The sequence below is a fragment of the Balaenoptera borealis genome, assembly GCF_965194805.1.
Source record: "Balaenoptera borealis genome assembly, chromosome: 6".
Classification (NCBI taxonomy): domain Eukaryota; kingdom Metazoa; phylum Chordata; class Mammalia; order Artiodactyla; family Balaenopteridae; genus Balaenoptera; species Balaenoptera borealis.
Window position 1 is genome coordinate 66,479,968 of NC_138863.1, and position 27,890 is coordinate 66,507,857.

Consider the following 27,890-nt stretch of genomic DNA (forward strand, 5'->3'; position numbering starts at 1 on the left):
GCTCAGGGTAAGAACAGAGGAAATTTCCAGGACTGCAGCAGTGCCGCAGGCTTGGAGCACAGAAGGACAGACAGCGCCAGAAAGACTATTTCCATGAAAAAAGTAGTACTGATAGGTCACCCAATGGGTCTGATTTTACTAGGAGTTTAACAGCAGTGTCAGAAAATTTGAGGATGTGTGGATAATACGTTCATAGGAGACTAAGGAAACAAAATAGTTCAGGGCTCTGTTAAAGTCCAGGGAAAACAAAAATTAGTACAAGAAAAGAAATGTAAGTTGCAAAACATGATGTAGTTCAGCTATTAGTGATATGTGCAATTAGCAATATAAATAGTAAACACTGAATTTCCCTGAAAATGTGCTATAAATACAGTGGGAAGACGGAAAGAGGGACCTGTGTTTGTGGTGTGTGGTAGGAGAGATGAGTCAGACCCCTTGATCATCATTTTAAATGCGGGGAAATCAATCAGTAATGGTATCTCAAATTGAAAAGTCAATACTGTGAACAGTAGTTGAAAAATTGGGGGATACATATTATTGTGGACAAAGAATGTCACCTGCCATTTCAGTAAACAGAGAATGTTGCCTGCCATCAAGCCTTCTGCCATTGCAGTCACCCCCTGCAGTTCCCCTGCGAAGGGGAACTCAGGATTGAGAAAAAAAGGATACTGGCCCTAGATAGTTAAGATGCGTATCTAAGGAATAATTTCAATGAGGGCAGATTCTTGCATCTTCCCATACCTCTCTACCAGCGGCTATAATTGTGAATAGAAACCAGGAGCCGTTGTCACACTTGGCAACACTTTGATGTTTACTTGAAAACATCCTGTTGCAGGAAGCCTGAATTCCCTTTATGTAACAGATTTTCTTTCCATCGAGGCATGAAGGGTCACTTTTAAATTGTTCTTGTTATCTGGGGTAGTAACAGGGCTGAACTATAATCAGTCGTTAATTGTGAAAGGGGTTCATCAGATAAGTGAGCACCATTTAGGAGTGCCCTGAGGAAACAAAGTCAAAAACTAAAGCGTTCAGTAGGTGTAAAGACTGAGGTAACTATGATCCCCACCTGAACGTCCTGTCTTGAAGGGACCAAGCTGGACTGGGGGACAAGAGGTCTGCAGGGGCAAAGTGGTGTCATTTAGTGAGTTTGGACATCTGAAAAAGAGTAGGAAGATTGAAAAACAGTATCCAGGAGGATACATTTTTCTATTTCATGGATTTGCTGAGAGCTCGTTTTGCAAAACTAGTAACCTCTGTAGTTTTATCCATTTAATAAACACATCCAGATTTAAATATTTGTAGAAGTGTAAGAAGTATCTTAATTCACTTTGGAAAATTTTCAAAATAAGAAATTCTATTTCTAGATGTATCTTCTCCTGGAGGACATTTGTCAATTAGATCTAACCCAGAACCTTCTGGTCCAAACTGAAGATGTGTGAGGGAAAAAGAAGACAATGCATTTGTTAAGTGTAATAGGAAAAGGAGGGCTTGTTTTTATGGCTCACTGAAAAATTGGGAATGTTATATTTGAAAATAGATTTAGGCAAGATCTCTTGTTATCTTGTCCAATCACAGAGCAAAACAGTAACATTCCAGCTCATTCAAGCTAAACTATTTGGGTTTCTCATCTTTGAGTAGCTTGTTGGCACATAAGAGCGTTCTCTCAGCAACTTCTTTGAAGTTGGTGCCTGACTTCATGTAACACAAACTATATTCATTTTTCTCCAAACTATATTCATTTTTCTATCTTCTCACAACTATATTCATTTTTCTATCTTCTCACAGACAATTTTTCTTCTTTAAGAAATATATCTAGTATTGTCTTCATCTCTTAGTGCTGGTTCCCTCCTCACCACCTGTTACCCAAAGGCTCTTTCCAGATAACTTTCCTATGAAGTGGAAACTACCCTTTAAGGATATTAAAGCCACACTATGGGTTTTAACATATTTGGAGGGTAAGCTGAGAATATATTTCAAACACTTAAAATTTTATAGTCAAAAATCTTCTGGAATAAAATCTTAAGAGATATCAGACAAACACACATGGATATTTGCATATTCAAAATTGAACTGAAATTACTTAAATATTCGTTAATACTGGATTGGTGAAATAAGTACAATAGTACTATGAAGAATTATAAATAGTGAGGTAGAGATGGTCTATCTATCTATATACCTATATCTAATCATCTATCTTTATATATTTGAAATAGCTCAGGGTATATCGTTAATCAAAAGAGTATGGTGTGACCTCATCTTTGTCTTTAAAAATGTGTGTGTGTGTATGTGTGTGTGTGTGTATCTATGTCTATCCATATAAATGTCTGGATGGATGTACATGAAAACGTTCATAGTGGTTTTCTTTGGGTGCTTAGGAATATGGGTGGATTTCTTTTTTCTTTTTACATTTTAATGAATTGTCCTTTGTTTTACAACAAATAGGTATTACTTTTTAATCACAGAAAGAATAAATCATTTTCATTTAAAAATACATACTATGGGAAATCATGATTTAAGTTCTTTACAAATCCTCTTGGTAAGAGTTTATTCCATTCTTAATATATCCAAATTAACTATTGAGGAAAATAGATAAACAACTTTCAAATCATAAAACAATAGTCCTGGAAGCAGGACTAAGAAATTGTCCCTATCTTTGAACAAGATAACACTTTTATCTATTTTAATGGGAAGATATTTAGGGGCAATGTTGGGAGTATAATTAAAAGGCCAGCCATGAATCTTGACTGGGGACAGCTATACCTTTTGGACAGAAGCAGTAACTGCTTTCATAAACTGAAGGTCACTGATAAAATTATTTATTATATATGCATAATGGAAGTCAGAATCTCACTGCTCCATTAATGAATTGGGAAATAAAGCATACCGACTTGTCTGGAAATGCAATTGTGAGTTTTACAAGTTTCCAGAGTAAAACAGAGGTCTGTACAAAAGTTCTGAGGATATCCCACAAATATTCTCTGCTCATCAGCATAAGGCAGAATAACCTAATTAGGATAATTGACCACCAGGAAACTGGAGCCTCTAGAACAGAAAGAAAGGTTCTGTTGACCTGCAAGCCTCAAACCCATTAAAATGAAAATGAATACATCTTCTCAGAACTTTCAGAGCCCCCAGTGTCAGTTCCTAGTTTTAGCCAAATATCCTTTCCTGGTAGTTAATATGTATTACCTTTGTAAATTTTTTTTTTTTTTTTTTACTTTTATACTGGGGTTCACCACTATTGCTCTTATTACTAATGAGGACAAGGAGCTTGGTTTAGGTCCAATTTAAGGTCTGTGGAAATTAGTTTGGTTTCCTTCCAGACCAAGCCAATGAAAATAACTGGTTCCATTCATTTATTAGTCCAGATAAACAAAGCCAGTCTTATTCTGGGCATAATGCTTATCTGTGTGAGTGACCTGCACTGAAGCCCAGGGGAGGACAGAAACCATGAAATGCAGAAACTGAAAAGTTGGCCTCTTTCCCCAGGAGCCAACTGTGTTCCAGAGCAAGGAGAAATAGTACTCAAATGAGCTGAAGTGAAGAGCAGTAAGCTCTCTGGTGTTTTTGACCTTTGAATATAGGAAAATTAAAGCAATTTTACTGTGTGGTCTGGAAGAACAGTTTTTCTTAGTTTGTACTCAGTTTAACAATACACAGAAATGCAAATGGATTGTCCTTTAGGGCACTGCTCTTTTTTGGAAAACAATACCTCCCTTTCTTTCCCAAAGTAAAATTTGTTTCCTTTTAAAACAAAAGTAAAGTGCTATTTATTTTGATTTTGATATCTTTAAAATAATACTATATATACTTGAGCTATTTGGAAATGTCCTTGTAATAAAGCCAGGGCTGGGAAATATTAGTATATAAATAGGGACATTCATATCAAGATTGTATGTTACTTAGTCTCCAGCAAGCTGCCATAGAATTGACCAAAAATGGCTCTTTCCATTAGTTTTCTTTCTTCAATTAATTAATTTTTAATGAAAAATACATTGGAATTGCAAAAATGCAGAATACAAAGGATATGCAATGAAAAGTATACCTGCTGCGTAGTCCAAATTCCCATCCAGAAGTAATCACTATTTGTACTTTCTTGCTTATCTTTTTAGAAATTTTCTGTGCACACACAGCATGTGCATGTAGTAAGTTAGTATATAAAACATACACAGAGATATTTGTATGTCTCACAAATGGGAATTTTCTTCCTTTTACCTAGTTTTATTTTTTCTTTCTTTATTTCTTTTATATTTTTTAAAAAATTTAAACATATATCCTAGACACCATCCAAATAAGCCTACATAGGTCTACATTATTCTTCCTAATGACTGCAAAATATAATACAATATTTAATTATATGGCTATACCATAATTTATTTAATCAGTTATCTGTTGCAGGACAGAAAGCTGTTACTTGCTTCTTTCTTTTTTCCTACAAACAACACTTCAATAAACTTTCAGATGTATACATCTTTGCATGTATGTGTAAGTATGCGTAGGTAAGTTCTAGAAGTAGAGTTGCTAGGTCAAATCTAGCTCATTTTAAATTCTCCCTGTTTAGTAGATTAGACAAAATTTTGTCTTTTCACTTGAATCATTAAACAATGAAAATGTGAAAAACCAAGGAATTTACTATATAAAATAGAAACAGTGATGGTTGTTGATTTAAGGTCAATAAAACACTCAGTTCTGAATGTTCAATGCCCCCCAAAAATCAGCATGTAGATGCTACTAAACCAGAGAGAAAGAATCTCTACAAGCTTACATTTCCTTAAAAAAAAAAACCAACTTTCAGCTCCTGAAAGAATTTGCCACCAAGTTGTGAAGAGGATAACTTCTAGAGCATTTAAGGTCTCAAAGCAATTTAATTAATGCTGCAAGTATTTATTGCCTGCCTACTCCTTATAAAGCCCAATGGGCTGTAAAAAGAATTGTATACTGTCCCTGCCCGCTAGGGCCAGGGACATGAGAGTGAGAGAAGATAACTGCACAAGCAAGGTATTTAGTGAAAGAGACTCATCTGGGGGGAAGGAGGGCTCATTGTAACTTGGAAAACTCTTTATCATGTCACTTCTCACATGCCAAAGCTATGTCAAGTAAGCAGTGATATAAGGGAAGACACATTTCTCTAGCATATTACAGGTATTAATAAATATTATTTCAAAAGAAGAAAGAATGGAGGAAGGATAGGAGGAAGGCAAGGAAGAAGGAACATGAAAAACAATCTCCAGCCTGCATCATCCAAAAAGACTTCTTACACGTCTTATTCATCTTTGTATCTCCATCAGTCAAGTGATGGCCCCAAGTTCACACCTTATGACCTATCTTCCAAGAATGATTTGCTTTTCTCTGTGACACACACAGCCCTCTCCTGTTTCAATGCCTTTGAATGTCTTCCTTATATTAGTCCACCCAGCAATAGCCTATTTATCCTTGCATTGCTGACTCACGGATCATTATTTTTTCTTTCCACCCAGGAAAATACATCCTTTCCTTCCCCTATGCTCCCATGCTTCTAGGGAATATCTCCATCATAGTTTGTATATATATATAATACATACACACACATATATAAGTATATATATATATAAAATTTAAAAATATATATTTTTTTATTTTAATTTTTTTGGCCACACCACACACCTTGTGGGACCTTAGTTCCCCAACCAGAAATCAAACCCAGGTCCACGGCAGTGAAAGCGCCAGGTCTTAACCACAGGACCGCCAGGGAATTCCTTCATTTGTATTGTTTTCTTCCTGACCTCCTGTATTTCTGGACTATGTGTTCTTTCTTGCAATATTATCACATGCTGTTTTTGTCATGCTTACTTATGAATATTATTTACAACTAGGCTATCATTTCTTTCTTTGTCTTCTCTAAAAATACGAGTTTATATCTCTCACAACGTTTAGCACAGTGCTCTATATTTCATTTTAAAAAAAGCTTACTGGGTGTCTGCTATCCGGGCAGGATGCTAATTTAATGGTTCATATTGCATCATTAAACATTTGGTAATAATAGCAAATAATCACAGGGCTTACCATGTGTAGGCACTCTTTCAAGCACTTTACATAATTAACTTATTAAATTCTCACAGCAACCATGGGAGGTAGGTTTGCTAGTATTATCATTCCCATTGTCAGATGTGGAAACTGAGGCACTGACAGGTTCAGTATCCTGCCCAAGTTCATTGCTAAGTGTTGGCACCAAACACTCTGGGTCATTATTTGAGACTGACTAGAGGCTTGAGCAGATGTTTACATTAACACTTAGAGCTAGGCATCACAATTCCCGTTTTGGAGATGAGGCTCAGAGAGGCAAAATAGTGTGTTCAAGGTCACACAGCTTGTTGGCAAAAACAGGATCAAAATTATGTTTAATTCCCAAGTCCATATATTTTCTACTGCCTGTGCTTCAACGTGAATAAAAGTCCTACCTTTCCCTAGGGTAACATCTCAGATTGTATTTTTCAGCAGTAATTTTTTGCCTGCCCAGCATCCATTTTCCTTTTTTCTAGTAGCACCATGTTCTTCCTTCAAGGATCTACCCCCTCTCACCCTCAGCACATGGAGGCAACACATGAATTGCATTCCTGTTATGGTCACACGTCTTCTTCTCAGGAAGGTTTGAAGTTCCTTGAAAGCAGGAATAGTTTCTTCTTCTTCCTCTTCCTCCCCCCTCTTCTTCTTTATCTCTTTCTCCTCTTTTTCTTGTAACTACATCTCACATGCATGATACCTAGGAGAGGCTGAAAATATTTGCTGAATGAATACCTTGCACATGGTACTTGCTTACTCAGTATTTGTGACATTGGACTGTTCGACAAGATAGCAAATAAAATGGGCCTCACCAAAGTGTTAGAATCCCAGTAGGCAGAGAAAGGTCAAGGATATGCCCCAGGTATATTCTACTTCCTTGTACCATTCAAAGACAGAGCATTTGAGTCACTGGAGGTTTCTGAGGTGGTTTTCATGGGAGAGCCCATGTAGAATTCTTGAGCATAAATATTCTAACCTGTTAGACATGAAGAAGCAATGAAGCTGACAAATTCCATGTCTTAGAAGAAAAAAAATCAGCATTCTCCAGATAGAGGAGTAAAGGGATCATGATACCTATATCTCAATGGCAAAAGGCAAGTCATCTCTATGCAGCATTAATCTAAATTTGATTAAGACCTTTAGAGTTTCTAAAAAAACAAAGATTATGATATCCACCTATCCTCTACCTTTCTAAAACTATAGTTCAAAACAAAACTATAAACTATAAGCCAAAAATAAACATAACAAAGTCTTATAGAATTCTAATTTTTCCCACTGATGATCACTTTTAGGCTTTCCAAAAAGGATCAGATATCAAATTCTTTCACAAAAGTTGTTGGAGGAGTCTGCCGTGCTGTGCCTCAAGCATGTTGTTTGCTTTTCTCTGGGATAGTTGTGTGTTGCCTCTAAAGATGAAGGCAGCAGTAATACAAGTGCTGATCCAGTCATGAAAAGAGAACTTCTTTGCTTTGTACGGTGACCCTAACTTGAGACCTACTGGTCTAGGTAGCCTCTCTTTTCCTTGTTCAATAGTTTGATGTACATTATTCTTGTACAAAACCCACCATTTATTTCCCATTACCCACAACAGCATTGCCTGAGTATTTTCTGAAGAAAATAGTTTTAATAGAGGCAATGCAAAAAACTACTTTGAGGTCACCCGTGTATGGGGCATTCTATTTCATCCATTGGGAATATCAAGATATCACATTGCCTATTAACATAAAAAGATCCTAATGGGAAAAAAAAGATGAACATAGTAACAATATTGTGTCTCCAAACAGCTGGCCCTGGATACCGTAATTACTGTGGAACAAAAGAAAAGTGAAGGAGGCTAGTATAAATGCAAAAGTTAGACAAGATGCAAATAATTAAAATTAATCTTCTTGGTACTATGCTCTAGTTCCTGCTTTTGACTAAAGACCCTAATATTTCAACCAGTTATTCTCTGAATTGTCAAGTCTAGCTTCTAAAGGCTATATTTTTAACTGTACATAAACATAAAATTGTTGGAGTTCAGGGAGTGGGTTAGTATGAAAGTGGAAGTATTTGCTAAGAGAAAATGTGGCATAGATCATCATTACCTCCTTGCACAGCTATCGATACTTCTCTTTGTGCCAATTTTAGTCTAAATTTCCCGTTTTCTGTCTCTATTTACTGAAACACAACACTGAGAAGAGCTGGGTCTGGAAAGGAAGTAGCCCCTAAGTACAGTTTTAATAATGGCTAATATGTCCTAAGTGTTGACAACATGTAGTCACCGTGCTAAGACTTGGATCATCCCATTAAATCAAGTTCCCCCGATGTAGGTACTATAACACCTAGGTTTACAAATGAGGAAATGGAGGCTTAGAGAAGTTAAAATAAACAAACTTGTCCAAGATCCCACAGCTATGCTTTAATCAGTGTCCTAAAATGACCAATGAATGAAAAGGGTCTTGTTCTAGGAATTAAAAGCCCCAGACTGTTGTCCTAGCTTTTCTTAAACTTTCTGAGCCTCAGTGCTTCATCTACTTAGGTTATGGGGTTATTGTGAAAATCAACTAAGATAATGTTTACTTTAAGGACATTGTAAATACAAACCATACAAACACAATGCATTACTTTGTTACACATAAAAGAGAATGGATTGTAAGTTAGGAAGTTCCCATCAGAGGACTGAAATTGAGAGAGACCGTACTGAAATATTAGGAGAAAGTTGGCTATGTGGTGAAGTATTCTGTTATTTGGGAAGTTGGGGCAGACAGAGGAAGATGTACCCAAGATGCCTTCTGGGAGAGTGAAAGAGGAAGTGCCCAGTGGAAGATGAGTACGGGGATCTTATAGCAAAAAAAGCCAAAAAAATCCCCGAAAAAAACAACTAAAAAAAAAACAAAAGAGAGAGAGGAGATAGTTAAAGCCCAGCCCAAAGCTACATACAGAATAGTGTGAGCGAAATAAAGATGTGGAGTCTCCTCTGGCTGCTGGGTTGTCTACTTTTGCTTATTGTGGCTGCTGGAACAGAAGGCAACATATTCTGAAGAAGAAAAAACTGTACGTTTGCTCTTCTGCCTATTTGTTTTGGGGACTTGTGAGATACCTAGATTATTTCTGTGGGCTTGTTTTTTTCTTATTTTTTTTCCCTTAAGGGGGAACTTACAAAGTTGAATTTGACATTTTTGCCAAATCTCTTAAACCAGTGGTCCTCAAATTTAGTAAACATCAGAATCCCTGGGATAGGTCTGCCAGATTTAGCAATTAAAAATACAGAACATGCAATTAATTTTAAATTTCAGTTAAAAAATGAATAATTTTGCTATAAACATGTCCAAAATATTGCATGGGACATGCTTATACTAAAAAAAATTTACTCATTGTTTATCTGAACTTCCAAGTTAATTGAAAATTCTGTATTTTATCTGGTAGTGCTACCTGGAGCTTGTTAAAATGTAGACTCACCAATTCCATATTCTAATTTTGTCAGTAAATCTGAAATAGGGCCAAGTGACCCTCCAGATGACTCCAGTGCAGCTTATTCCTAGCCAACATTCTGAGAGATACAGGTTAAGCTTGGATAATGCCAACTTGGGAATGAGAGGTTGCAAGAGGCCAGGAGGACATCTTGGAGAGAAGAGAAAGGTATGTGTAGTGTGCTCAGAGGATGCTGGAGGACCTGGTCCTTGAGTTACAGCAGAGATAAGTCTGAGCGCTGGGACCACAGTGTGGTAACAAGAGAAGATATTTACTGAGCTCCGCTGTTGTGTCATTAAGTCCTCTCAACAACCACAAGAAGAAGATAACTATTATTATCTCTATCTCTTCAGATGAGAAAATAAAAGCTCAGGGTTAAGTAACTTGCCCAAGGTCACATAGGTAGTATATAGTGGCATCAGGTTTGATCTAAGATCAGTTGTTTCCACAGCCCACATTTTGAACCAGTCCTATGCAATGATAGGAAGTTTGGACAACTTTGCCAGTGCAACTATTTTTTTCCTCCCATTTGCAGCTTTCTTCAAATTGCTAAGTTAACTAAAATATAGTCAGGAATGTGACATCTGCTCTCTAGAAGTACACAAAGATCTCCACCTTCTGATGTATAGTAGCAAAAAGGCTTGGAAGTTTGTGAAAAGCTTAAGGGTCTGAGCCAATGAAAAAACTGGAGAGCCATTCGATAAGGTATTGTTTCAGACAATTTCTTTTTTTTTTTTTTTGGTCTAGAACGCTCAGCACTAGCCAAAACCCATCATCCTAAAGGGCAGCGTGTCAGGGCATGCTCTCCTTTGGAGCAGAAACCAATAATTTTCTCACCAGGGGACCTAAGATGGTTGAATAGGCTCTGAAGATGATGTTAGGGGAGGCCCTAAATATAGGGAGTAGGTTGATGAAGGAATTGGAGCTGATTAGACTAGAAAGGAGACAACTCAAAGAAACCCTGGCTGCAGTTTTCTAACATTTGTAGAACTGGTCGGAGGGAAAGGTAATAAGCAAGGACCAGAGGTTAGATGTTAGTAGGAAAAGGATTTTTTTTTTTTAAATAAATTTATTTATTTATTTATTTATGGCTGTGTTGGGTTTTTGTTTCTGTGCGAGGGCTTTCTCTAGTTGTGGCGAGCGGGGTACACTCTTCATCGCTGTGCGCGGGCCTCTCACTGTCACGGCCTCTCCCGTTGCGGAGCACAGGCTCCAGACGCGCAGGCTCAGTAGTTGTGGCTCACGGGCCCAGTTGCTCCGCGGCATGTGAGATCTTCCCAGACCAGGGCTCAAACCCGTGTCCCCTGCATTGGCAGGCGGATTCTCAACCATTGCACCACCAGGGAAGCCCGGAAAAGGATTTTGACTCAATCTATGCGGTAGAGTGCATTATTATTCAAAATATTTGCTGCTTTTCTCTGGGGTGTCTCTCTTCCTGTCTTGTCCCTCTCTGGGGGAGGATTCCATATGATTTGTGTTGGCTAACAAAATGTGAAAACTTTAAGGTCCAGCATGGATTCCCCACTATCATCTCTTTTCCTCTGCCATGAGATCTGCAATGTCCCAGAGAGGGGCTTCTCCATCAGCCCAGATCCCAGATGGAAACTGATGAGGGGCAGAGCCGTCTGACCTGTGTTAGGCACACAGTGTAAGCAAGAAGTAAGCCTCTGTTGTTAAAAAAAAAAAGTCACTGACATTTTTGGGCCTTTTATTACTGTGGAATACCTCACTTATGCTGACAGGCAAAATAAGAAAGCACTCTGTAGAAGTCAGAGTCGTCCAAAGATGGAAAGGACTACCTGGAGAAGTGGTGAGGTTCCTGAACTAGAAGTATTCAAATATAGCTACAGACAACTTTGAAGGATGTTTAAAAAAGGGGGGGTTGGTGGAGGCGGGGAGAGGTGGATTGAAGTATTGACTGAGTGGTAAAGACCTTAAGCTCCCTGTCATATGTGAGAGTCTGTGCTACAAGAATAGTAAGGTAAAAGTAGCCACGAAATGGGCAAGGCCTTTTGCATAGCCATGTTTTAAATACCCTTGAAGAGGAGGAACACATTGACATTAGGGCAGATTAATATCAGTTCGTGGTTACTGAAATTTAGAGTATTAACTTGTGCTTGTTTGAGAACAGGCTTCTGGAATGTAACTAAAAGAAGAGTTAACTATTTATGTGGTTTGAAATTAACCATAAAAGACCTTCAGGGGAGGCTTAGAACACAAGAATAGCTCCGGAAAGTGTAATTCAGTCACTAACATGGGCCTCTCCCAGAACCCTGCTAACTGTTAGATGCACAACGCCAAGCCACACGCTGGGCCAGTGATCAGAGGAAACAGGGACGTGGCGTGGGATACTGCCGTTCCATCAGTCCGCAGCCCAGAGAAATGCCAGTTAGTATTAACTCCCTTCCCTCTCCCCTTTCCTGTCTGGTCCCTTCATAATCCCAAGTTTTTCTCTTGGCTCTTCTTCTACCCTTTGATGCCCCCTCACTCTTAACATTGTCTCTCTTAATAATCTGACCTGTCATTATTTTATCATCTCTCTATAATCTGCTCTTGTTTCCACCTATCATTTATTTACCTAAGTCCCCAGTGAGAAAGCTAGAAGTGAAAAAGGGTGAAACAAAGCAACATTATAAAATGAGGAAAGCTTTCATTCATGCAATGAATTAAGCAGCATGTGGAGGTGTGTGTACACACACACACTATAGTGTGTATAGTACACACTATATGCAAGCATGGCTTTGGGGAAAAAAGACGTCTATTCCAAATTTCAGATCCATTGCTTATGACATGGGGGACCTTGAACAAGTTACTTAAACCCTCAATGTTCTCAGTTCCTAATCCTTAAAATGAGGTCAATAACCACCTAGCAGGGTTGTTGGGAAGATGAAATAAAGTAAAATGTGTTACATAATACTTATGTTGCAAATACATAATAGACACCAGGTAAAAGGCTGATATAAATTACATAACATTTTAGTTCAGCTTGGATCTTAGTTTATAGTTTGTTTATTTATTTAATCTCAGGTTAAATGCCTTAAAAGCTGGAACCATTTTCTGTTAGTATTTTTCAGCGTCTACAGTTCTGTTGGTCACAAGAATGTATAATAAGTACCCGAAGACTTGGAACCAAAATCTACATAGATATGTAATATTATGTATATGTAATACTGTACATTACATATATAATACATGTTATGGAGTGAATGTTTTTAATCCCTCCCACAAAATTCATATTTTGAGCCCTAACCTCCAGTGTGATGAAATTTGGAAGTAGGGCCTTTGGGAGGTAATTAGGTTTAGGTGAGGTCATGAAATGGGGCACTCACATTGGGATCAGTGTCCTTATAAGAAGAGGAAGAGAGACCGGAGCACTCTCTACCCATTACATGAGGACACAGCAAGAAGGTGGCAGGCCATCTGCCACCAGGAAATGCATTCTCACCAGGAACTGAATCCAGCAGCACCTTGATATTGGACTTCCTGCCTCCAGGACTGTGAGAAATAAATAGCTGCTATTTAAGTCACCCAGTCTATGGTATTTTGTTATAGCAGCCTGAGCTAAGACTATATATATATATGTATACGTACACATCTATATTTAACCCTCTAGTTTTGTATAGTACCTCTCCTATTTGTACAACTGAGTGAGATTTGGAGATATTGCCTTAGTATATAGAATATAGCATATATATCATATTTACATCTATATCTAATACAGGATTTAGGTTCAGCTATTTTTGTTATGATCTAAGTCCTATACAGAAGGAAGAGAATAGACACAATCCCAGTCTTTAAGAATTTTACATTATTCCAAATGACCTAGGGCATTTAGGCAGACCCTTTTTACTCCCTAACAAATATCCATTCACCCATCTTCTTTGCTGACAGAAGTAATGATTTTCTTTAAAATGTCAGTGTATCCATTCCTGCAGCAGTCTAAGTCAATCATGAGAATCTTGTTTCCTGCTTTCCCAGCCCCCTTTGAAACTTGTAGTGGCCTTGAGATGTAAGGAGAAGTCATTAAGGGGGCTTCTGGGAAAGCTTTTGCCTTTTTGACAGAAAGAGACAAGTAGCTGGGAGCCCTTCTCTTCATCCTGTCCTGGCTTAAGCATGTATATATTGCTGGCCGGCAGTGACCATTTTGTGACCCTGATAGGACAACCAGGGGAAGAAAAATCAACATGCCAAAGACAGTGGTGCAGAAAAATAGAATGAAGCTACTGATTATACTGCTGAGTAACTAATCCAAAGGCAGGAACCATGTACTTCTAGACTTGTTACATGAGAAAATAAACCTCTATTTGTTAAGTCACTATTAGTCGGATAATTTTTGGTAAATTGCAACCAAAGGTATTCTTAATCGATACCAGATAAAAGTATAATGTATAGTAGAATTTCTGCTGCTGTGAAATTTCAGGACAAGTAAACAGTGGAATGAAATATCATTGGCATGGAAACAATGAAAAAAGGAAGGTTTTTCTGAGGAACTCTTTCTCTCATGAGGATACGATTTATTTGCATAAACAAAATCTTCAATACTTATACTATTCTTAAAGAAGATATAATAGGGAACATAAAACTTTATATTTTGATCCTGAAGGGAGAAAGAAAAGATATACATTTCAAAACATAAAGAATGCTAGATGTATATGGCTATCTGATGATGAAAGAAAATTATTTGGGGGAACTTTTTTAGAGTAAATATTAGTCATATAATGTTGGCAATTACCACATACAGTTTTGCCAGCTGTCTCCACATTTGTCAGTATCATGTGTTGAGATGTTTAAAGGAAACTAAGCATCAGTATATCCCATTTCCATTTTTTCAAAGTTCACCTGCAATCTGATTTCTTCCTCTTAACGAACACTTCCTCACCACTGCCACCACACGTCAGTCTGAATCCCCAAGCACCTTACTGCAATTTTCTCCTGAGACATTATTACCTCAGGATAAATTCAGTAATCTTCTTTACTTTCTCAGTTTCAAAAACAACTGAGTTTTACATTTCTAAGCCTATAAAAGCTTCTAATACAAGTAGGTCTTACCATAAAATTTTTTTCATGAAGGTGTTTGATCATAGTTGGGCAGTTAGTTTATATACCTTTCCTGTGGACCTCTTTTTAAATTGACTTTCCTATATTTGTAATACATTTTTGGTCATTACAAAATTTTCCAACTCAAATGGAACCTTGTGATTTGCTATATTCAGAGGGATCAGAGTCAAATTTAAAAGTTCCAAAGACATCCCTTCAACATGTATATCTATTTAGTCACAGCAGCAGTTTGTATTGTGCAACGAACTTATGTGTAAAAAGTGGCTTTAGTCTTTCTGAAATTTATCCCACAGAGTTCTGACATGGAATGATATCCTTTAAATGATCAAATAGCAATTTTAATAGTGAAAAATAGGGATGGATTTTGAAAATCCTTTACTAGCAAAAAAAAAAACCAAAAAACCTTTATTAGAAATCATTATCAAGAAAATATTTTGCATATCTGTGAATATACTCAGTGAAGTTCAGATGAATTATATAAGCACATTTCAAAAACAGAAAAAGATCATTACATAATACTTTTTTAAAATAAATTTTAATAGAATATAAAATTATTCTAAAACTAAACTTTTTTTTAAAAAGGTGATAGTGAAAATACAATCCAAAGCATTAAAACTCATTTCTACTCAGAGTCTTTGCTCCTGTTTTGTACACAGTCATCACTTTCTCAGTGAGAGTGAAAATTAGCCTCTTTCTCCCCCATTGGCCTGTAGGAGCTATGGGGCAAGGAATGGGCTGGTCTTGTTCACCGTAGCATCTAGCACCATGCCTGGCACATACTGACACTCCTAAAATATTTGTTGAATGAATGATATCCTTCCTGCTTCAAACCTTCAATGGCTCTCCCTGTCTAATAATTTAGCACAAATTCTTCACCCCAAAATCTAGGTCTTCTTTATACATAACCTGTCCTAGCCCAACCAGGTTAAAATAGAACAGGGCTGGCTTACAACATGCCTTAAGCTTTTAGCTGCAGGGCCTGCTTTGTCCAAAATCCCGACTTTCTACTTCCCTGCTCCTCAAAAGATTCATATCACTTGCTTTACAAAGACACTTCTTGTCCCTCTAGCCAACTGGATTTCTTTCCTTTGTGCATCACCACAGTATGTCTCTTATGGCACTTGCCATATTTTGCTTTTGATTATATGTATTGTGTTTACATTTTATCCCCCCATCAACACTGTAAGCTCCTTGGGGAGAGGGATAGTAAGTCCTTATATCACTCCCCACAGTATAGTGTACAAAGTAGGCATTTCATTCAAACATAAGTATATACACCTAGTGTTTGGACCATCAGAGTTCTTAGCTGTGAGAAGGGAGCTACTAATGGAAAACCTCATAATATTAGAGTATTCCGAATTATACAGTGATTAAGGGCACAGGCTTCTATAACAGCCTGCATGGGCTGAATCCTTACTCTGATGCTCGATAGCTTTGTAGCCTTGGGTAGCTTACATCATCTTCTAAATATCAGTTTCCTCACCTGAAACATGGTAATACTACTACATACCTCGTAGGGCTTTTGTGCAAATTAAATGAAATAAGGTGCATAAAATGCTTAGTACACATAATACACACTCATTACTATTCACTCTTAGTATCATTATTATTTGAGCTTAAGAAGTTTGATATTTTCATGGCTGATATGCTTGCATTGCAATATTTGATAGTAGGTTAGAAAGCATCTCTGCACTGAGTAGCCCTTGATCATCCAAGGAATAACAGTGACCAAATACTTTAGGGCCCATATATATTTCGCTTGGAAATCTCAAAAAAGTTTCTGCAGTTCTCCATTTAATGTTTGTAGAGACCTGTGATATGCTTCTTATCATGATATTTAATGTCCAATTATTGTTCATTAGGTTAATAGCAATGATTTCTTATAAATAACTCTGGTTATTTAACTAGTATTTATAAAGCATATTATAAATGCTTTTTAGTGAGTACCTTAGTGAGTAATGTATATTAGTGAGTACATTGCCCCATTGGAATGAACACATCATGAAATATCTAGGCCACTGTACCTTAATTTCAAAATAGGGTTTTGCAGCTTTCTTGTCCTAGTGCAAGAGACCATCAGGGGCACACACATTAACCAGCTGAGCACAAGATCTGGGAAAGTACCACTCAAGGAATTTTCAAGATAATATTACCATTTGCTTGATTCTAATTTAAATAATTTGGAGTTCTTATAAGATTAGGAAGCTTTGAAGAGTAGAATGTTGATCAAAGAGAGTAAATAAGAAAACTTTTTTTTGGCATTTACAAAATGTTCCTTCTAAAGAACAACATGTTTTTATAGGCCTGCACTGATTAAAGAAACCTTATTAGATATAAATGAGAAGCATGTGCTTCTGGTGGTATGGTACCCAGAGGATTTTAGTTAAGTAAAGTCCAAACTTTTAGAGCATTTGAAATATACCCAGTTGGGTAGTTAATGAACACTCTTCAACTTAAAGTAGAGAACTGTTATAAAACAGACAACTGATGGGAACTTACTGTATAGCACAGGGAGCTCTACCTGATGCACTGTGGTAACCTAAATGGGAGGGAAGTCCAAAAGGGAGGGGATATCTGAATGTGTATGGCTGATTCATTTTGTTGTGCAGTGGAGGCTAACATAACATTGTAAAGGAAGCACATGCCAATAAAAATTAATGGAAAAAAAACATAAATTACTTAGCCCTTTCCCAATAAATAAATAAATAAAAAGTAGAGAACTGTTACAAGAGAAAAAAAATCTACCAAAAAAGTTATGGAGGAGACCAAAAGATATTGAAATCTTTTCCAGTGTTCCCATTTCGATGATTCTTAAGAGTTATAGCTAAAGAAGTACAGCTTTCCTTCCATCCCTGAAATTGGTTTCTTGTATAACACATTATTTTGAATGTCAGCAATAAGCCCTTGCACTTATTTAGACCAAAGACCAAGATTGAGAATAGAGTGAATGCCTATTTCAGTCCTAGAAACGAAGACATCAGTAGTGTAATAGAAGGCAAGTGAAAGATAAATACATTTGTTTTTCCATCTGTTAAGACATAACTGAAACATTCTTCTCATTTTTTCCGTAATATTTTGTTTCCTGGCAACAAATATCAAAAATTCCCAATCAACCACATCTTTCACAATTCTTGGTTCTTTGAAAAAGCAGCACTAATAGTGTTTAGATTTCTAGTATATAAAATTATTTTCAGAAAAGAAGTAATACATATATAAAAAGTTATTTATATATATATAATTATATGCGTATGTATGGTTCAGTAAAGGAGCATGCCATCAAAACCATGGGGATGTATTATATAACCACTTTGAGAAACAACTGGGCACTATATGGTAAATTTTCTGTAACCCAGATATTTTACTCCTGGGTGTTTATCCAAGAGCAGATCTTTCACATGTACCAGAAGGCAAGTATAAGAATGTTCTTAGCAGCACTGTTTGTGATCTCTTTCTCTCTCACACATGCACCTGGAGATTTTTCCAGTGTTCATCAAGAGCAGAATGGATAAACCTGATACAGTGTGAAAATAAATTATTTACAGCTACATGCAAAAATACGTATGAATATTGTCTACACAGCAAAAAAGTCAAGTAGCAGAATATTACACATACATTTCCATAATATATAAAGTTCGAAAGTGTACAAAATTAACCATTATTTTGTTTAGGCATACAAACATATGTGGCAAAACTAAAGAAAAGCAGGACAATAATTAGAACAAAATTCAAAGTTGAGAAGGATTAGGACCTGATAGGGTCCCATGGGGAATATCAGAGTAATATTCTTTCTCTTTAAGTAGGTGGTGGGTAGAGAGCTGTTCATTGCATTGTGATTCTTTATATTTTGCACATATTTAATAAATGTTCTTTTGAAACTGCTCAATATTTGGTAAAAACAATAAAAAGCAGAAGGTGCTACACAATTACTGCCATTATTATACCTAAGCAAAATATTTTAAAAGTAATATAATTTTCAGTCCTTTATAATTCATCTACTTGTGTGTGGTCTGGGACATTATTTCCTGATTTCTATGAGACTATGGAAGTGTTTAAATGCTATTAAGAAAAAAAAATGGCAAAACTAGTCAGTCTAGTTCATTATGTTCTGTGATGCTACAAAAGGTCAAATTCCATAAAACCAGTTGACAGGCTGTCCCAAGACTTTTGCTTTGGACAATCTTTAAAAATGAAAAGTTATTTTGAAAATTCACTGAGATTTTATAAAATACATTTTGCATGAGGATTTTTATTTCGTTCTACCTTTTCACTGAATAGTTTTATATTATACACTTCTAGAATGATTCCTTAAACACAATCCATCACTGCAATTCCATCTATCTAGTGTGTTTGTATGGGCGCCAATACAATTAAATTACAAAACTCACAATTTCATTTTTTATATTAATGAACTTTATTGTACTTCTCACTTTATGTTTTTACTTTGTCAAGAGATAGATTTGGACCAATGGGTCCAAAAGTCTTTATAAGTATTTCACTTTCAACTAAAGTATATGTATCACTTAAAAGTAAGAGACTCTTATTTTTAATGTCAAAATATCAATTTGGAGGTATCTTATTTCTATTTTTCTAGTTATAATTAAATGGATAAAACTATACTATTAAATATGATGAAGCATTACTTTGGAGAATTTTGTTTATGTTTTTATATATCATGTTACCAGTTTACAGTTTACAATTACACCAAAATGTTAACAATTCATTTTTTGGGAAACCTTGTTGTACTTAAAGTACTAAATGAACAACTCATGCCCCTATTGTTAAATGGAGCACTGTACTGAGTTAGTTTTATACCTTCTTTTATCCTCCTGAGTTATCTAGAGGATCCTGCAATCCTCAATGTTTTGATTGTAGAAATCAGTGTGTTTGCTTTTTGGTATGACATTGTTTCATAGCACCTTATATTTAAAGAAAGATTCATATGAAACAAAATTAACAATTTTGGTTTTATTATATTTGAAGATATTTTAAGATTTATATGTGAAAAAAAATCTTACTGCTTAATTTTTCCACATGTTATCATTACATGAATGGAATAGAAACTGTGAAAATAGAAATTGTCAACAAATGCTTAAAGACAAGCTGAAGATGCCAAATTATTCACCCTTGGATTCAAGGCAAAATGATTTTACAACTTCTCTGACATGATGTACTTTATAGAACACAGGTATTTGGGTCTGACAGACCTGCTTTTACATTCCAGCTCTATCAGCTGTGCATCTTTGAGCTATTTACTGAGATCTCCTCACCTGAAAGATGACAGGGATTTTATGGAGACTAAATTAGATAATGCAGGAATAATTCCTGGTACAAAGATATTACTCAGTAAATGTTCTCCCTGCCCCACATCACAGGTCAAAGCAGGAAGTAAAATTTTTTCAGTACAAGAATATCAAGTCATTGCAACAGATTAAAAGCAAATTCTTTAACATCCAAAGCACTTACCAGTGTTTTTTTGTGACATAAACAACAGACTTCTGGATTCCTGCCCTACTGTCTCCTCCCACTCACGTCATACATGTTTTCCTATCCGTCATTCTTTTTCATTTGAGGGGTTTGGGATAAGGGAGAGAAATGGTGTCTCAGGGAATGGAAAAACTTACCGTGGAGGGATGGGTTGGAACTAAAAAGGAATGTGCATCATCATTACCATCTTCACTGAAGTAAGCTTATAGAAGACATGAGTTGTGAATAACATACTTTCTATATGAAATGGCGATGACAGAATGCGCTTTCGTAAGATAAGAGACCAAAGAAAATCCCATGGAGGCTGAACATTCAATATAGATTTCTTTTGCATCATTTTGTGCTTCTTACTATGGAAGGCCTTGTAGTGGGTGCTAGTTCTGAAGACAGAATCAGATATATAACAAACTTAATGTAAAATTATTTCTCCATATCTATACCTAAGGGTAATTTCTTTCTCATATCTATTCTTACTTATATTGAAAAACATTTTGGGGCCTCCCTGAGTCTTCCTGGGGCCCAAGAGGGCTTTGGGGCTGTACCAGGCCCGTCTGCCTCAAGATGCCCTTTAGAAGTGTTTTCTGTTCTTACTTAACCTTAGGCAAGGAATAAACTTGGGGGTCTTTCTGTTCTCCAGGTTAGGGTCTATGAAGCCAGCTTCTTTTCTGCTCTCAGAGTCGCCTCGCCTCACCAGTCTGGCTCTTAGCGTCAAGTTTGCATTTCTGCACATCTTATTCTGCACACCATTCTGTGAATGGTGGCGCATGCAGTTGTGCAATATGGCATTTCTGCTCAGCCAGGTTACAGGGCTTCTTCTCAGGCATTCTCCCAACGCCCTCACCCCCAGCCCACCTTGCCTCTCTTCTCTTTCCACATTCTGCACACATTTTATTAAGATTTGGGATGGGAAGAGAAAACTAGCTCCAACTGAGCACATATTCTTCAAAATATAGGGTTTATGGCATATGTTTTGCGCATTCAAAGTTTAGACTTCAAAATTCCAATAAATCCAAACTTTTGCATTTCAAAAGTTTTCTCTGTATGAACTGGGAGAGTACAAAGGGAGCAGAAATATTAAAGGCTCTTGTTCTTGTTGAGAGATCAAATTTAGATGAAACTGTTAAATAACTTAAAAAAACTCCCCCAAACGTAGTGGCTTAAAACAACAACAAATTAATACTTCTCATGATTTACTGGGTTGGCCAGGTGGTTCTTCTGCTGTTATCTGCCTGGGCTCAGTCACAAAGTTGCATTCAGCTGGTGGTCGGCTGGGGTCTGAGCTCAGCTGAGCATCTGGGACAGCTGGGCCTCTCTCCATGGTCTTTCACCCTGGGCTTCTTCATGGCATAGCAACATTCCAAGAGGCTAAACACAGAAGGTAAAAAGTCTCTTAAGGCCTGGCCTTGGAAGTCACATAACATCACCTCCACCATATTCTATTGGTCAACACAGGTGGCAGAACACTCCATATTCAAAGGGTGAGGAAACAGGCTTTACCTGGTGGACACCAGGTTGTGTGTGCTGTGCCCTGCCTGCATAAAGGTATCCTGTCAAAGGACAAGTAGGGCTGAAATGCATTCTGGGCTCCATTCAGCCAACTGGATGCCTTGGAGTGAATTTATATCTACTGGGAGGATGGGGTCATCCCCTTGCCAAGCCATGAGCCCATGAACTCCCTCTGCCTATTAGTGACATTTTCTAATTCACACAAAACACTGTTTAGGCTAGTAGAGGCCCAGCTGAATATCATCTTAGTGTGAATCAAATACACACTGGATCTCGATGAAGGCTAAGGTCTTTCCCACAGGATTTAGGTAGCTATTACAAAGCTGCATAGAGTTTGCAGTGGGGGGAGAAGGGAAGAGGGAAAGAAATTGGATGTCGTTCCTAGTTTACCTCCTTTGCTCCCTATACAATCCCAGGAGTGAAGCCACGTTACCAGGCCTTGGAAGGGATGTGTTCCCAAGGCTGCTCTTAAGCCTTCAGAGGATGTCCCACATGAATGAGTCCTTTGTCCTCTACTCTTCTCCTTCTTTATCATTTCTAAACCCTTTAACCCCTTTTAGCAATATCTCCTTCCCCTTCCCCTTTTCTCTGTGGTTCATCAACCCTTCTAACAGAAATAAGCACATTTCCTTCCTTAGCAGTGATTTTGTGTGTGTGGCTGCAAATGTCAGCTGCTTGTCAGGGACTCCTATTCTTGAAGCTTTGCAGAGGGGGGGAGTGGGCTGTGGTCTGTCTGCTGTGGTCTGTCTGCTGACTCCCTTGGGAATAGAGAACAGGTACATTCTTATTCTGTGATTAGACGTAGAGAAGGAGCAAATGACTTTTCTGTTAATCAACTAAAAACAAAGCCACTGAAAAATATAATTTCCTTCAAAGTTTTCCTTCTAGTATGCATGAAAAGTCAATATTTCTCTCTTTAACTTAATTACAATGATGCTATTTCTTTTGGTATAATACCTTAGACCTATTATGCTGAAAGAGCATCCCTGTCTTCTATGATTTAAGTTATTTAACAAATTTCGTAACCTATTTGGCAATAAATGATACCACGCCCAGGTAGTGTCTCTCCCCAATTCTCCCTTCATGATACTGGAGTGAGGAGAGGGTAGGGACCAAGGGAGGAGGGTAGTTTACTTTATGCCATTGCACTGGAATTTAAAAGTATCAAGGTGATTTGGGCTGACCTTGGAGGCTCTGTAGGAGACTAGGGTCCTCAGCTGGGCTAAAGAGGTTTTGGAGAAGTGAAGAGAGGGAAGAATATTGTATCAAAAGATATATGGATTTTCAGAGGTGGGAAGCTGAGTGTGGCATGATCAGGAGATGGTAAAAGATCTGACTTTTCTAAAATAAGGGGGCACTCTACTTCCATATTTCTGAAGTAATAAGGTTTTAATCATAATGAACATCCTTTACATAAAGGTTTGGTAACTAAGATTCTTACAAATAGAAAATGCTAAATTGTTTATTTTTTTACTGTTTGTCTTTGTGATATGATTCTTCTAGTGATATCATCATTGTTTAGGATCTTGAATGATTGATACAAAGTGGCTTAATAAAAGTCAGAAGGAAATCATTACAAATGGTTCAACAGATGAAGAGCTTGATCATCACAGGATGGTTTGCAATAGCAAAATTTGGAGACAATCTTTATTATCCATAATAAATGACTGATTAAACACATCTATACAAAAAGAAACCATGCAGTAATTTAAAAATAATCTGTAAAAAAGTGAATTTATTGATGTGGAAATATATGTTAAGTAGAAAACTTTGGATACAAAACAAGACCCCCCAATGATATACTTTTTATTTTAAAAACATGTCTCTATCTCCCTTCATATCTCACGTTCCGCTCCCCCAACTTTTTTCAATAAAAAAAGATATCTGGAAAGATATATAACAGAAAAGGGTCTGGTAGTTAGTACTGATTTATCCTCATGGGAGAAATTTTGGATGTTTCAAAATTCGTCTGCATTTTCTGATTTTTCTATAATGAACATGAATAGCTTTACAGTTTAAACAATCATTTTACAGAAAATAGATAAGTTGAGGAAAAAAGTGAGTCAGGGATACCTGGAGTACTTCTCTGAGGTCAACATCATGCAGGACTGTCCCCATCTTTTCCCACAGAATATCCTTTGGTGCCACTATCAGAATTTAGAGCTGGCTAGATTGAATATAGCCTGACTCAGCATAGTATTTTTTTTTTTTTTTTTGCTCTTATGCTAATGCTTAAAAGCTTGAAAGTCTGCACTCTACTCAATCCATTTCATCAAATATTTATTGAGCACCTACTATGTGCCAAGCATTAAGGATACAAGATTAACAAGACATAATTCTGTTGCAATTTAAGTCGATAAGTGCTGTCATAGAAATTTGTACATCTTGGAAAGTCCCAGATGGTTGTTCTGATGATAGCCTACAGGGGAAAAAAATCATAAGCAAACCTCATACAAGACAATGTCCAAGAGAGTTCATACTAAAAATAATCTATCCATGTTTTCACTCATAATATTTTAAGCACAATGTAGAATTATGCTGAATCATTATTTTAAAAAAATACCCACATATTTGTGGCTCTTCATTATGATACCAGCATCATTCTCCTTTTAAATCAATAGCCTTTCAATTCTTTTAGTAGAAATTATTTCAATCTGTTTAGTTTTTGAGCCAAAACTCTCAATTTGACTTTGAGATCCTGAACTGGAGACTCCAGTTCCCACATAAGGCAAAATTGTTTTTAAAAGTTAAATCAGGCAGTACGTTTCAAACTAAAGTTGCTAAACCCTGGGTAACCATAAATTAAACAATTAACAAATCCAAAACATTTAAAGTTGGACTTAGTGAATCTGAACAATTTCACTAGTTACATTATATATTATAATTTTTTGAATTAAAATTTCAATCTTAGTTAAGTAATTTACATATCCTCATATTTGTTTTCCATTGCTATTCCTTTATCTAGAGGATTTTTTTTTCCCCCTGACAATTATCATGGCATTTACATGAATCAGTGTGTAAAGGACTTGGCAATCATATTATACCATTATCTTATTTTGTGGAAGAGAAAATGTAAGCCCAGAAGTAACTCATAGGAGTGTTAAGTTTCTTTGCATAGCGCCTTATGAAACATAAGTATATGATAACTGGTAACTACTGTTATTAGAAGCTTGTCCCTCAGATTCCTAGTCCATTACTCTTACTTGCCCAGATTATTTCTCCATATTGTTTAAAGTATTAGACTTGTACTCTGCTCAAGACACTCTGCATTATTGGTTTTTTCATGGTATTTAATGGATCTATTTATTCATTTAACAAATATTTATTGACTACCTACTAAGTGTCAGATACTGGTCTTGGCATTAATTTACATGTTAACAGAAACGATTAAACAGTGAGTATTATTTTAAACCCATATAAACGAGCATTTGTGGTTAGTCCTGTGTGTGTGTGTGTGTGTGTGTGTGTGTGTGTGTGTGTGTGTGTGTGTGTGTGTTTTCCTGCGGGGGGCTGGGGGGAGAGAGAATGTCTGTCTTCCTTCCTGTATAAAATCTGTATGGTTTTCTATCTTAACTGCCATTTTATGCCAAGCATGTAGTATTAAAATAAGCTTGTTTCTGAGAAGCATGTCTACACTAAGTCTCCTGGGTTTTATTTTATGATGAAATACTAATTTCCCCTTTATAAAACAAATTCTTTATTCCATAATTTTGAATAGGATGATACTTTCAACTGATTGCATTTAGTACATTAAACATTTCAGCATGACAATATTTTTCTCTGGGCCTGCAGCATTTTAATTTTATTATTAAGTAAATAACTTTCATTAATTTTAAGACTTTGCTTTCAGAATGAAATGAAATAGTACACGTAACGCTGATAGGTATGCCAGACACAGAAATATTGTTTTCCTTATTTAAATTATCTGTCTTCATCATAAAACTGACAGTCAATTTTTAGTAATTTCTGATTTTTATATTTTTCCTGTTTTTTTTTCACTCATGCAGCATTTTGGTCCTATTTGCTTGTTCTCTCTTTTTATAGGTCTCCCCTAGCTTCTCGTTTCAGTTATTATTTGGCTTTACTAGTCTTGCTGTCAATGCATTTCAGTCCTTGGATTCCAGATTGCTATTCTATATTCATCTGCTCTGTTCTGCTCTGTCAGTGAAAATTCTGGCTCTTTGCTTGGTGGGACATCAAAAATGTGATAGGCTTTGGCTCCTGCTTCATTTAGGGATGAGTAGTACAAAACAAGAGATACAGATACTCCTTGATTATACATTTAGGATTTCTCCCAAATTTCCCAAAGACTAACACTCTAATCTCCATTTAAAAGCAAACAACAAAGAAAGTGGCAGAGTTTTTTTAAGAAAGAGGAGGGTGGTGTGGAATTTAGGTAGTGTTTTTAGCTACGGCTCTACGGACAAATATTATCCAGTTGGTATGGTATTGCACATAAGTAGCTCCTGAACTTTTGGGGGGAAGAGAGGGAGAGCTTAAAAATTGCAGGTAAGTACTGATATTAAAATGTCATAAACATATAATAGTTCCTTGATGCTTGCAAAGTAACCATAATATACAAAACAAACAACTAACTAAAGTTTTAAATCCAATTCATGAGTGTAATATAAAATAGTACTGTGGATGCTAAAACTAATGTCAGACTAGCTGAGTCCTAAAGCTACACCTGTTGATACTGTACTAACCAGTATTTCCAAACCTTAACTTTAGGTCACACATAACACTAATATACCAATAAATGGGAACCATAAGAGTATGTGTCAAAATACAGGAGGAAGGCCACAGGCAAACTTTATGGAAAATCTGCCAACATGTAATTAAGCATGCCACTAAAACATTTGCAGCTCTTTTCGTATTTATATTCCTGTGAACATTGAAGATAGAGCCAAATAAATTAATAAGTTCATAGGAAAGTAGAAAGGTCATTTTAAGTCCTGGTTCCGGGTGTGTCAATGTTTGTTCAGAACAGCAGAAGGAAGACAAACAGAAAGGAATTAAATTTTTTTTTTGTCTTAGAAACAACGGCAAACCCCACCATCTCCCTAGAGTCTGCGTTCTCACCTTCCCAATAGATGTTGGGTTTAAGCACACCAGCAGGAGAAGCAAGCCCTCTCTAGGAAACCACAGTGTCTTTTCAAACAAGGACCGCGGGTTTTTCTCTATTGTCGCTGCTTTCCCTCTCATCTGGGAATTGGTTTGCCTTTCGATAGCAACTCAGGAAGGGGTGGTGCCCCCCAAATTCGCGAGGCTCTGCCAAATATCAGAGGCTCTTCTTTGGAAGAGGGAGGCTCCTCCTTTGGACGTGAGGCGCCCCTACCAGAGCGCGCGCTTGCAGAAACGGAAACCACTAGCTGCGCTGAAGTGAGTCAAGTGATGAAATCAAGACTGCATGGGAAGGAGGCTCACCCAATAGCTCACGAACCTAAGTGGTGACAGACGCTGCTGAACCCTGCTCGTGGAAACCCTACGAGCCAACCACTGCTGCCGTCATGAGGTGGTCCTCGGAGGCACGGGGCCCCCGGATCTCCGGGCAGCGCACCCCTTCATTTTGGCAAAACGCAGAGGAAGGGAAGTGTGTGTGAAGGAAATCTAGACCCTCTGGTTCCCTAAGGACCCAGACCGTGTTCTGGTTACAAGGTGACCCCTACCACCAGGTCAGCGCAGGACTCCCCGGGGCAGACGGGCTGAGGCTCGCCTCGCGCCGAGAACCAGCCTCGCCTCCCGCGGAGAGAGGAGCCGCGCCCGGCCCGGGACGGCGCCCTTGCCCCGCGCGCGGTCCTCGGTCCTCACCTGGAGCGCTCAGGTAGGGCTTGGGCGGGGCGGGAGGCCGGCGCGCAGGCGCGGGACGGGGGCCTCGCCCCTGCCGACGTTGCAGGCTGGAGCTCACCTGGGAGACTCCGAGAGGAAGCCGAGCCTCGGTTCGGCCTCTCCCTGGCAACGCCGGAGGCCCAGCGGAGAGGCAGGAGGCGGCGGCGGAGGAGGAGCTGGACTAATCGGCAACTGTAGCGACAGACACCGGAGCCGCCGCCGCCACCTGCACCTGGCGCCCGGCCCACGTCCAGCGCCCGCCCGGCCGCCGCTTCCCGCCGCCTTGCCCTGCCCACCCGCCAGGTAACTCGGCGGGCCGGCGCTCGGGTCGGGGCGGGGGACCCGTTGCCCCTGGGCAGCGTCGGAGGTGTGTGTGTGTGTGTGTCGGGGGTGGGTGTCGGACAGACGCGGAGGCTCACGTGGCGGAGAGACAGGGAAGGTCCCGGTGGCCGGTTGGAGATGGTCTCGAGAGCGATGTTTCAGTTGCCCCTCGGGAGAAGCCGAAAGGGACTCCCGAGACCGGG

At 37.9% G+C, this 27,890-nt stretch overlaps 2 protein-coding genes across 6 annotated transcripts in view; one reads left to right on the plus strand and one right to left on the minus strand.

The window, feature by feature from the left end:
• LOC309630225 (uncharacterized protein) overlaps nt 1-27,890 on the minus strand; it is a gene marked incomplete at its 5' end in the record, with an annotated part of 60,765 nt that overhangs the window by 31,387 nt on the left and 1,488 nt on the right. Inside the window, 2 exons of the mRNA XM_082395163.1 lie at nt 6,438-21,396; nt 27,349-27,830. Coding sequence (XP_082251289.1) covers nt 21,285-21,396; nt 27,349-27,830 — 594 coding nt within the window. The 3' untranslated portion in view covers nt 6,438-21,284. The remainder of the gene's footprint in view (nt 1-6,437; nt 21,397-27,348; nt 27,831-27,890) is intronic.
• GALNT3 (polypeptide N-acetylgalactosaminyltransferase 3) overlaps nt 27,433-27,890 on the plus strand; it is a 48,565-nt gene continuing 48,107 nt past the window's right edge. For 2 of the 5 annotated variants that reach the window (XM_082395305.1, XM_082395304.1), the window contains exon 1: nt 27,433-27,669. The gene's annotated coding sequence lies outside the window, so the exon portion shown is untranslated. Of the gene's footprint in view, nt 27,734-27,890 lie in introns of all 5 variants that reach the window. The other 3 variants (XM_082395301.1, XM_082395300.1, XM_082395302.1) reach the window with 2 other exon arrangements.